The sequence below is a fragment of the Anopheles merus genome, chromosome 3L (genome assembly GCF_017562075.2).
Source record: "Anopheles merus strain MAF chromosome 3L, AmerM5.1, whole genome shotgun sequence".
Taxonomy (NCBI): Eukaryota; Metazoa; Arthropoda; class Insecta; order Diptera; family Culicidae; genus Anopheles; species Anopheles merus.
The window spans coordinates 39737400-39749692 of NC_054085.1; the positions used below are offsets into that span (position 1 = coordinate 39737400).

The 12293-nt window shown below is 40.0% G+C and overlaps 1 protein-coding gene across 2 annotated transcripts; it reads left to right on the forward strand.

Annotated features, from left to right (window-relative positions):
- Nucleotides 1-133: 133 nt before the first annotated feature.
- On the forward strand, nucleotides 134-11507 carry LOC121599166 (zinc finger protein 260-like). Of its 2 annotated transcripts, none has more exons than XM_041926730.1 (5): nucleotides 134-3426; nucleotides 6362-8035; nucleotides 9926-10309; nucleotides 10375-10653; nucleotides 10721-11507. In XM_041926730.1, exons 2-5 carry the CDS (start codon nucleotides 7355-7357, stop codon nucleotides 11045-11047), a joined length of 1671 nt encoding a protein of 556 aa, XP_041782664.1. In that variant the 5' UTR covers nucleotides 134-3426; nucleotides 6362-7354; the 3' UTR covers nucleotides 11048-11507. The 2 variants fall into 2 exon arrangements, with proteins under 2 accessions (XP_041782664.1, XP_041782663.1); XM_041926729.1 differs by having other exon boundaries at nucleotides 134-339.
- Nucleotides 11508-12293: the final 786 nt, after the last annotated feature.

Sequence of the window (12293 nt, forward strand, 5' to 3'; positions counted from 1 at the left end):
AAACCAACATAATAATAAAATAAATTGGCGTATTTTTGTCATTACAAATAGCAGCGAAAACTTTACAGTGTACGATACGGAACCAAATCATAAACTGGCAGCCCGGCCGCGCTTGCGCAAAACGTAAACAAAACAAGCTTGACGGTGTTCGTAGATGTCAAACAGCGGAAAGTACAATACAGTAGAAATTTAGCAAAAGTAAAATCCTATTGTACTGTATCGAAACGGTCTCCTGTTTTCGGCTCTCTATTTAGTGTTTAATGCAGTAATATGTACATTTGAAGCAAAGTCGAGTTTTTCAGCTAAGTAAAAAAGTGACAAACGCCCTAAAACGCAATCGTAAGTAAAACTTATCTTGTGTGTTCATGCGAGCAAGAAGACCCCGATTTGGTATGTTGTGCATGCAATTTTGTACAGTGATTCGACACTGCAAAAGAAAGAAACTCTCGTTTTATCGCCCGATCCCCGATGACGAACGCAGCTGCATGGTACGTACGCATGAGTTAGTTTTCTTACATTTTCACAGCCAACGCATTACAGTCTATTGTAATCAGTAGCAGAAAGAGACCTCACACAAACGCTGTCCCGAAAGTACAGACACTGAAACCCTCGATCCCACATTTATTCCAAGAGAAATATGGAAAACTTATATACGTGGCCGAAATCGTGTGATTCTTAGTCCCTCGAATGGCTTTCCACACTGATTGTACTGTAGCGAGTGCAGTTTGAACAGGAGCGAATCCTAAAATAGAACATTGCGTAAGCAACAGAAAACGAAAACTGAGATGTGCCGTGGCTGAGATGCTGCGTGAATGCATTGCTGTACGTCGAACCACAACTGAGGTATGGGACAGTTTTAGCAAATGAAACTACTCTTTTTATACGCGCTAAAACTCGGTCATAGAAAACCTTGAAACTCTTATCACTATCAATGTTGTAGGACTTTTTTCACCTCAACCATTATCTCCGCTCTCTACCTATCGCGCATGTTTCTCACCACCATAGGGGTGGTGCTTTCTTATCAGTTTAAAGAAATGTCGTGAACTAATGTCTAAGAAAAAGACTTCAATGCCCGGTATTGCCCTATGTTTCGTGAGGGCAAACGAGCCTCGATTCGGTGGCCAAGGGCTAGGTGGCCATTTTATAATCGGGCTTTAAAAAAATAACTTGTACGCTCGATGTCATATTGATGCCAAGCTTAATTGAAGAGCGCAGCCAAGTGCAAACTCTCGCCTTCTCGTCGAATCTGGAGAGCAAACCCAGATTTGAGGCTTTTTCACTATAATTAACCTTTTAACGGGATAGATTTAATTATCGTTTGATTGAATTTTTCTTAGTATGAATTAAAATTTTCAGATGTATAAATACAGGCTGTCCCCGAGATACGTTATTGATCTCGATTCTTTCACCTGAATTAAAAGCTATTATTCATGTGGGTAGAGTATAGATGTTCGCAATATTTGTTTTTTCCCTATACGGCATACGGGAATGTTGATTGGCAGGTCCTGGGAATTGATATCGGGCTGAACGTGGTATTTGTTTGATGTGAATCTGCTGTAATGAGTTTACAATTTAGCATTTATTTTTATTTTTTTTTAAATACGATTAAAAAAGGAATTTATTTTGCATTTGAAAATGAATGGAACAATTTGTAAAATTTAGACAACCAGGTATCACTGAACCTCTCCGTATCCGTGCTGCTTGTGTAGAGAGAAAATTTAACTACAGCCGTATTCAATTAAGGCCTGAAGTAATTGTGGAAACAATACTTTAAACTAATGTATGATGCGTTGAACCTATGGTGAAAATAAGGCAGTGTTTGAAGTTAGTGAAACAGGTGAACTAAATAGAGTTTAATTATACATATCAAATTGTACTTTAAAAATAAGATAATTTGTAAAATGTGTTGCTGTACTACCTACTTACAAAACAATCATTGAAAGAATAGATAAAATTACTGCTGAAGTTCGTTGCCTAAACAGCACTAGAGACTTGGTTTAGGTAATCGGCACTTGACAGCTATTTTCTACATGTGTCACTGCTAGAAAATAGTAAGCGAATCGTTAAAGAGTTTTCCTCTAGTAAATCTAAAGATACGTTCTACATTATCGAACAACCTCAAAACCTTACAAAAACCTCACAAAATGACACGATAGGACATACTTTCTACTGCAGTTAAGTTTCTTCAAGCGCCTCCGTATCGAAAGTTGAGAAAAGCATTGTGGGTATTTTGTGCTGTTGGAATAAATTGATGTCACCACCAAGAGACGTTGCAGTCCGCGTTGAGGCACGGAACAAACAGAAGGGAACCGTTTTATTAATTTATCTATCGCTACCACTTAATTAAACATAACACAGTTCGCCCAACGCTGTTGCACGTTTACACGCATACAAATGTGAAGCAGGCGAATCAAACAGGGTGGTTTATGTTTCCTGATGTATTCATACAGTACCAGTGTTGGTGCGATCGCTTCTGCTTATCAATGTAAGCAAGAAGCTCTTGGAAATGCACGTTTTGGGTATGATAGTATGGTGGTACCCGAGTTGTACCGGCAACACAAATTCAACCAGCCAAATACAGCACAAGCAATCAGAGGGTTGCCGCAGACCCGCCCGGACTCATCAGAAGTTCTTCTACGGGGTGGAATGAGGTGTGTCGTTGCACCACCACAATGCTGAAGGTCGCACATGTGTTATCTTCTCCGACAGCATGGAAGAAAAGTGGCGAATGGCTTATCTTGGCCCAAGGGAATGAGTTTCTAGACGAATGAGAATCGAACTATTGCTGGTACGATTGCCCAAAAAGTGTGCGATCGTTTATACTGTACAACAATATTAGATTAGTATGAGTCACTTGCGTACTTGCGGAACGCGTATGCGAGCGATAGTATGCGCTGTACACAAGGGAATTAAAACAGCGCACACATATTCTTACACAATATCGTAGGACAGTTACCCAGAGAACTAGCTGGCAGGGAAGTTCCTTACAGCTCGTAAAGATGAGCACTGTGAGTTCAATGTGCGGTCTTAGACGAATCCGTGTCGCTTTAAAAGAGGCGGGATGCTTATTTTTACCATTCTGAGCACTTTGGTGAGAATGGACTCTTGCTCCATTTGACGCTATATGTTGCCTTTTCTCCAGTCCGAGATTCTCTCTCTAACTTAACGCGAAGCGAAGAGTGCTCGATGTGTGTGATAGGACTATGCTGGTTTCAACCAACTCATTCGTTTGCGCTCAGTTAGGTCGATCGGTTGGACTTGCAGTGTACGCAGGCATGCGATTCGAACAGTAAAGCATGATCATGCGGTCGACTTTTTGCAGAATATTAGCCGACTTCTTTGAAATCAGTACATCCCCTAAATGAAAATAGTGTTTGGATACGTCTTCCCTACTAAATGTTTCATTATCCCAATGATGCAGCAAAGGTAAGTAATAGTTAGTAGTGATTACTGCTTAGTTGATTAGTGCGCTTGTGTATGTTCATGAATGTGTGTGTTTGTTTGTATATGTGTGTTGTATGTGGATCTCCCATATTCTACTATATAAGTATTTAAAATTAGTCCATAACAAAAAGAAGCATTGAGCCAATAGGATTTTCAGTGCGCTGCATTAATTTTATGAATGCATTATTTTAAAGAAAATAACCATTTGGGAAATACTTTTTGCTCATAGTGATACATGCGATCGTGACAGCAGAGAAATTAAGCCCATTGCACATAAGACTTGGTAAAATAAAATGTCTCGTTTTGATAAGAGTTTATTTACTCAATACCAACACAAGCAGCGTATCGCCAAGTGTTTGTTTTTAGATCTTGCTCGAGACGATGCGATAGCGCGTGGACGAAAGACTTCAACGAGGTTTACAGCCAGCAACATTAGGTACAGTATCATCGTACTGGTTTGAACAAAACGACTGTCCTCGTTTCCTTTCCAAATCTCTTCGAAATGAATTTGGAAGTATTAACTACAGTATTAACTCTCACTGGTTTGAATATAGAGCAATATTGTTCAAACAACATTTTCTACAAAAACGAACAAAGAATCGGTGAACAAAATCGTTTCACACAACGACTACACTTATAACGAGTAATATTAATATATTGGCCTCGGCGTATAGAGCAGAAGTAACAAAAAGAAGCAAACGCCGAACGGTTGGCGGCGGCCCGGTTTTGTTTTTAATCATTCAAGCATTGCATATGGATATGTTTGTGCTCTCGGCTGAGGCGGGAATGTATCAAGCATCGAACCGCGCCTTCCACATTGTATGCATGCTTTCCAGAGCTACAATATTGCGCGTGTCATTTTTATTTTTCTTCTTTCAATCGTTAAATCAGTACGCTTCAAACCCAAGAATATCTTTGCCAGACGCGGCAACAGTGTTCGTTCCATCGTTGGCTACTGAATAGATGCATTTCCTGAACGGGCATGGTCGCTTCTTTTCTCTGTAGGAGGTTCGCGAGAGGCAACACAAACTATATTGGCCTCCCCTGAAGCTTCGGTTTTCACTACCACCATAAACTGCGTTTTCAGCTCGAACTGAACAAACGGGTGGAGTTCGAAATGATGGTTTCCTTTTTGCTGACCTCAGTCAGACGCCAGCGTATGCCACACCAGATCTTTAACGCTACGACCGAAGTGGGATGTTGGCACTCGAACCCCAAAGAACAGTAACGTAAGATCTCTTCCAGAACACACGCAATAACATTTTGGGAGAGAAATGAATCAGATCGTTTCGTTTTTCGTCACGAGTGTATACGTCTTAGATTGATGTTATGTTCATATTTCTCCCACTACATGTTTCCTACTCGCTCGCGCCTCACTGCAGTAGCAGATAAATCCAAAAGATCTTGCATTTGTTATCGTCCATTGAAGGCAAAGATTTCAACGATCTCCACCAGAGAAACCCTACCTCCATGGCGGATCGCTGCGCAAACACATCGAAAGGGAAAGATGAGATGATCTAGCTACCGGAAATAAAGCATTGCCGAGCGGTTAGGACTGCATTCTGAAACAGAAACACCAAATGTGCGACACAGATGTGGGTTCGCGTAGCAAACGATGTGAAATGGAAGAGAATAAATGTTTACCAGCACCCGAAAGCCGGGCGCGTATGGCATAGCGATATAGAAACCAAAGAATGGTCCTCATGGATGAAAGGGAAACAAGATATAGAGTAGGATAGATTGCAAGAAAGGATGTCGTCACGCGTTGGCACGTGTGTTGCCTTTATTGTGTTGGTGTATTTTGACTGCACAATCGTGTAGAGCAGGGGTCTCCAAACTTTTCAGCTCGCGGGCCGCATTGCTGCAAAAATAACTATGTTAAGGGCCATTTGACGCTACCTTTAACTAATGGGTGAATGTTTAAATCTCGTTTTTGTAACAAAATACTAACGAGACTTGTACCGCTTCGTATTGCTATAGCTAGATTTTGTCTAAGAAAACTAAAAAAATACAATTTTATTAAAAAAAGGCAAAATAATTTAATATTTATTTTAAACTTTTACAAGTTACATGATCAACATGATCAATCGTTTGTATGCTTCTATTTGAATGCTATTTTCTACCAGTGATCATAACACACATTCAAAGAGAACGGTATTACGCATCGTAAACATTGGAAATTTAAAATATATGGTTCTTTGCTTGAGCTAATGCATAGGCCACAGTATGGGGTTCTAGCTTGAAACCGTGTTTAAGTTATTCTTGCGCTAAGGGAATGTTTTCATATTTTAATTCAAGGGGTCGTTTTATATACGTGTGTCTGTGTATTTAAATGTGTTAATGAAACCGTAAGCATGTCGTCTAGATTATGTGACGATGGGTCAATGCAGTTGAAATCTCCGCCAATTTCTTGGTTCATGTATAGAACACGAACCCTATTATTAATTTTTTCTCTATGCGGTACAATGAACGAACCTTTGGATCTATTTTTTTTTTGTGACTTCTTTATGTCTCCGCCATGGAACCGATCATGTTGAACGTGACATTTTATAGATGAGGGTGTTTTCCTTTATGTTAATAGCTGGTATGGTATAGAATATGTTTATTCAGCTTATCTGAACAAACTTTAATAGTTTACATCACTGTATTCGATTGCTGTACGGGCTCGAAATGATTAGATCGATGCTAGTGTGGAAACAAAATAAAATAAAAAAAAGAAGGTTGCCTGTTGCTGCCAACCGATGTGGTGTTTAGTCTGATAATCCTTACGGCTACAAAAGGTAACTGTATGTAAAAGAGTATTAGTTATAGTTGTTGCTTGTTGTTGGTATGCGAGGCAATATGCTTAGCTCAATGCTTCTCTTTCATTATGCACTTGTTTCAGTATACTAATAATAATTTCTATTCATTTTCACAGCTCTCACGAAGCATTGACAATGTAAGTGTGGTCATTGCGCATGGTAATAGCCTATATTGAGCAGTCTTTAAAGGAAGGAAGACAGGAAGAAAGGAAGAAAGAAAGACATATAACGCGACAACGGATGGTAATACAGGTCACCGAATGGGTCAAAACGGTTAAAGGCCAATCGTTGCGATCTGATCGAGACGAAACGTGTAGAACACACAACCGAAGCGTCAGTCGTTGAAATGTGATGCATGCATAATATCTAGCTAACCTCGTTCATCGACACCGAGAACAGCGCCGGAAACAACAATTGGTGTGACTTAGTCTTCGAGAAGCGCATTTGGAAGCAAAGCAAAGCAGCTCCAAAAGAACATAACAACCAAAGTTTAGTCAAATGGTTGTAACCGCGTAGAATGTAGAACAAGTCCGTTAAATATTAGAAATGGCATCGTACCTAGCACACGGTGTGCCTTTGTATGTCTAAACCATTGTATTTCTTAACGCCTTAAGCCTAGTGGTGTGTGCAAACTGGTGACATAGCAAGCGCGCCCAAAAGACCATGTGTTAGTGTTATAGCGCCATATGTGATCTCTTCCTTTCTGATGGTGGTGGTGGTGGTAATCTATTAGGTGCATTTCTTAAACTAACGCTGCTGATGGTGAAGGTGATACGGCTCTTATCAGTAAGCTCGAAACTCTTTCCACTAACACGCTAACGCGGTGGACACTCTTACTTGGTGGTGGTGAAATACATTTGTGTTACTAACGAAACTCAACAATTTCGAAAACGAACTACGTGTACGTGTATGCACCGATCGCCTATTAACACGATTCGATAAAACACAAACTTCTCTCCCCGGGAGAGCAGTTTGAACGAAGCGACATCGCGTCGTGTTTGTTTCTTGTGAGTTTGCGATAGTTAACAGCGACGTGAAGTATACCGATTACAAACCCGGCGTACGAAGGGTGCACACTGTTCAGCCAATAGTTGTTATCGTGCGAAACGATGAAGAAATCAACGCGACAAACTCGAATGTCCCGGTACGTGGGGAAGCATTCGCCTAAAATCGCATCTCCAGAAGAAAGCAACAATAATATCAACATCAGCAAGAACCCGATCGAAAACGTCCCGAAGGTAATCAGCGGTGATGAAGTGATGAGCGATCTCCCTTCGTACATTGTGGAAAAACCGAATGGATACGACGAATCATCTGCGGATGATGAGGAGGATGATAAGTCGATAGTGAAGAAACTAGTAAATGCGTCAGTTGATGCCGGCGAGGGACGAGACGGTGCAGAGTCCGGTAGTGGCACTGATGCATCCGTATCATCGACCGGTGGGTCTTCGTCATCGAAACGTGGCCGAAAACGTCGTGAACGGAAGCTGTATCAGTGCGAGGTGTGTCAAAAGGACTTCATGGGCACCAACGATTTGCGCAAACATTTGCGAATACACAACGACGAACGGCCGTACCCGTGTCCACACTGCAAGAATCGCTTCCGGCAGGCGGGATGCCTGAAGAATCACATCGCCTCGCAACACGGCACGGACGAGCAGTATACTTGCGACCTGTGCGGCAAATCATTCCCGATCAAGGAGCGTCTACGGTTGCACATGCGTATCCACACCGGCGAAAAACCATACAGCTGCTCGCTATGCCCAAAAACTTTCGCACGTGGTGGTCAAGTAAGTACAAAGTGATATTTCACAAACAATGAATAGAAGAATGTAATATTATTATTTTTGCATTGCGATGGCAGTACAAATCAAGTTTCTAGTAAGACAAAAAAAGGATCGTTGTATCAGGAAATGATAATAAGCAGAAGGTGTTGCACGTCTTTCACGTGTAAGCTATAATCACTTAAATTATCTAAATATTCGCTTCTGTCTGCTCTGTCAAGCAAGGTTTAAAGTCGATTAAAGCATCCATAGGAGAACGCTTACAGTCGACAAATTCGAACTCGCTGTAATGCCCTCCCAACAATAACAGGCCCAGATCCTGCAGTCTCAGAATATCATACTAGCTGTTTGCTATCCTTACTGCAGAAGAAAATCCTTCACCTGCGTTTGATGGGTGTATTTTTTCACGATCGGAGATGAAAGCAAAACGAATGTTACTTGTGCGACTGTGCTGTTGTGCTGTTATTTTCCAGCGGAGGCACCACGGTAGTCGTTTGCTTACGGTAGAGTGAAAAGTCAACAAAATAAACGAAGCCAATGCACAATTTTTGGGGGCAGATTATTCGAAAGATCTAACAGAATTTCGATGCGCACAAAGTATGTCACAATTTAGTTCGCTATGTTTGCGATAAAAAAAGATTTTTCCGTTTACTTGGTGATTCTTTTTTACACTGCCAGCCCATGACTGCGTACACAACGATTGCTAGAGCAGGATTGGAAGTTGTATCTTTCTCAGGTTCCCTTACGCGTACGTTGGAGAACATAACGTTCGACGAAAGGACGTCGACAAACAAGAAACGAAGCAATATTTGTACATCTAATCAAATCGGCGTCTTTTTGATTACAACCAAGTTGTACTGGTTTAGAGCTTTGCTCTCTTCGATAGAACAAACGGAAACATTTGGAACAACATATTGCCAGTTTGCTTTTGTTGTTTTTTTTAATCACTGAACACAGAACGATTTGTATGACAAAAGTTTCAGCAAAAATAATCAAACACGAACTTATCAGAATCACTCAAAAAAGTATATATTAGTTATGTAAAACACAACGCAGATCTGCACATAATTAAATACTTTGAATAACAATAATAATAACAATGAAACTACTCAAAATCGTTCAAAAAAGTATACACAAATTGTCAAAATTTTGAATCAACTGGATAATTGCAGAAATTAGGAATACTTGGCAATTACAACTTTTGGCATCAATGTGAAGCTCGCATTTTTAGCTCTTGTGACTTAATATAACTGACTGATTAATGAGCAAATGGCGCGATTGGTGGGAAAGGGATTGAAATGTTGTGGAACGATTGTAAAAACAGATTATCCCAGTTAAGGGAAAAGTGATTGGGAAAATTCATCGCACCCGAAAGATTGCTTGTCAAGGTTTAAATGAACGCGACAAGTCCACGGACAAAACGTTCCCCCTAAAAGCGAAAGAAGATGAAGGAGAAAGATAGGATAGATGGGATAGAGAGGAGAGTGTCAGAAACAGGAAAATAATTTCGAGGAATGTTCAGCGCATAATTCTGCAGCCTCTCCTGCGGTTGAAAGGTGGCCGGCGATAAAATGATGTGCGTAGAGAGCAACTTGAAACAGCAATGTTCTATACAGTGAGCTAGGTATACTGAGGTGTCTTCAAACTGCTGTTCACTCAGGATAATTTGGTTAGCTTTCTAAATAGAAGCGGCAGCAGATATCGTGACTAGAATAAAAAGATTTTGACATAATATACCATGGTAGCATAACACCTGCTACAATGCTCTCATGCTCGTTAGTAAATTTCACTGAGGGTATTATAAAAACATGTTTAGTTTTTCGTATGGGTAATTTGCTGTTTTGTCTTTTTTTCGAACTTTGTTTAACTATCCGTTTCTTGCATCTTTTATTACAGTTGACCCAACATCTTGCTACACACAACGGTGTGAAGAAGCACAAATGTGACCAGTGCACGGCAGCTTTCTCCTGTGCGGCTAACCTGAAAATGCATCTTAAAAGCCACATGGATATTCGTGACTATACGTGCCATATCTGTGGCCGTGGATTCTATAGGCCAGATGCTTTGAAAAAACATCTGCTTTGCTATCATGCCAACCTGAAGGCATTTCACTGCAGCATTTGCAATAAAATGTTTAAGGGCCATTTACCACAGCACATGCGAACGCATCTAAAAGTTCGTCCTCACGGTTGTGCTGTATGCGGTTCGGTGTTCTCTCAACGTTCGCAGTTGATCGTTCACCAGCGAATTCATAGCGGTGAACGTCCCTATCGTTGCCAGGTAAGAGCATAGGACGACGAACTTTTTCGTTGCACGTCTTAATCCTATCTTTTCGCGCATTGCAGGTTTGCTGGCAGGCGTTCGCACACTCAAGTGTGCTGAAGCTGCACATCCGTAAACACACTGGCGAAAAACCGTTTGAATGTCCGCTTTGTTCATCAAGCTTTTCACAGCTACCACATTTAAAGAAGCATATGCTGTCTATACATCAGCAGGACAAATCGTACCTATGTCAAAAGTGCAAAGAATTTTTTAAAACCAAGATGGATTACCAATTACACGTTACGGCGTGTTACAAGGATCCGGCAGCTGTGAAAAATCTCGACAATATGATGGATCCAATGGTAAAAATCGCTGTGCGTTCGTTTTAATGAAACACTAACTAATCGAACTTTTACTATCTCCATACAGTATCGACCGACCGAAAACAATGGCGTTGATCCACCAATGACTATTTCTAGAATGCGTTTTCTAGTGGCCATTTTGTTGAAGAAAATTTCTAATGAGGATCGGCTGAAGGAGCTGGGCTTCGATAAGCGATTGATTGACAATGTTCTCATTGATTCGTTAAAATGTGCTGGCCGAAAGGTTTGCGATGACAAATCGTATGATCCTTTGGAACGATTGAAACTAAACGTACAGGAGCTTCTCGAATGGACAGTGCCGCCCAATTACATGGAAGAGTTTCGTGGTGCCAATCGTAGTACGGAGGAGTTGCTTGAAGAACTAACAAACTAAGATCGTCCCTTCGTTCATTTGCTTTTTCCCGGAGGGAATTTTATGTTTTTTTTTTGAATTATTCTATTTTCCATGCCCCATTATGAAATTATTGAGAATTTTCCACAGATAAATGGAAATTTACATTCTTTCTTTCTTCTAACCTATCACTGGTGGTGGAGATTTTTTTTAAAATATAATTTGTTATTTTTTTCCTATCGTTGCCAATTATTAAAAAGAGCCGTATAGTTGTATTAATAATTTCTAAAGAGTGTGGAATTTGTAAAATGTTGAGTAACATACTAATATCTTTTAACTCTTCGAACTTTCTACTAACACGAACAAAAGCAAACTATTTGTGGGACTTAGCAAAGCATGGTACAACAAGAACGCACAAGCCAAAAACGTAAAAAAACAAACAAACAAACAAACCAATGAATGCGCACACAAACGGTGCATAAAAGCCATGCCAAAAATGTAATTTTGATGCCATGCAACTTCTTATGTTTAATTACGTTAATTGAATTATTATGTTTTGTTGAATTATGCATAAGTCGCTTAAAAACTACTTGCGAATGATTTTTTGTTGTGAGGGGAAAAAAGCATTTGAAAAGCATTGTAGAAAACTACACGGTTAGAGATTTTTCCGATAAATTTGCATATCTGCCTTAACACACACAGCTAAGTTAGGCCGCCATTGTTATCCTAGTCTATTTTTTAATGACAATCCGTGAACGATTCCAACGAGAGTTTGAGTTTCGGTACGATTGGAAACCTATTCTTGTCAAATGAAACTCCAATGCTAATTGCACTCGAGTACAAAGTCAAGTAAAGGGAGGATGTATCTTAAACTACGAACTATTATAGATTTGTCACTGATTTTCTTTGGGATTTGTTTGTTTGTTTATAGACGTTATTTAACCATTGTATGTATGGTTCCAAAAAAATGGAATATTTCAGCTGAAAACCAAAAATGAAAAGTAAAAAATATGAATTTAATGTGTCACGATTATTGTTTCCTGCGGGTAGCACTCAACAACAGCTATAGGAATAGTGCTCAGTACTGTTATCTTGTTCTCGTAGCTTTCCATAGTTGTCTGCAGGAAAAAAGACCGAATACACGCATTAGTCTGTACAAACAGTGAATAGAAATCAAAAAGAATGACCGTAGCCCAGTGTACCAAAAAAAAAAAAAAACAAAAAGATCAATTTTTAAACGATCTCCTTTTATGTATGACCATATAATGACAGCTTCACGATGGGCAAT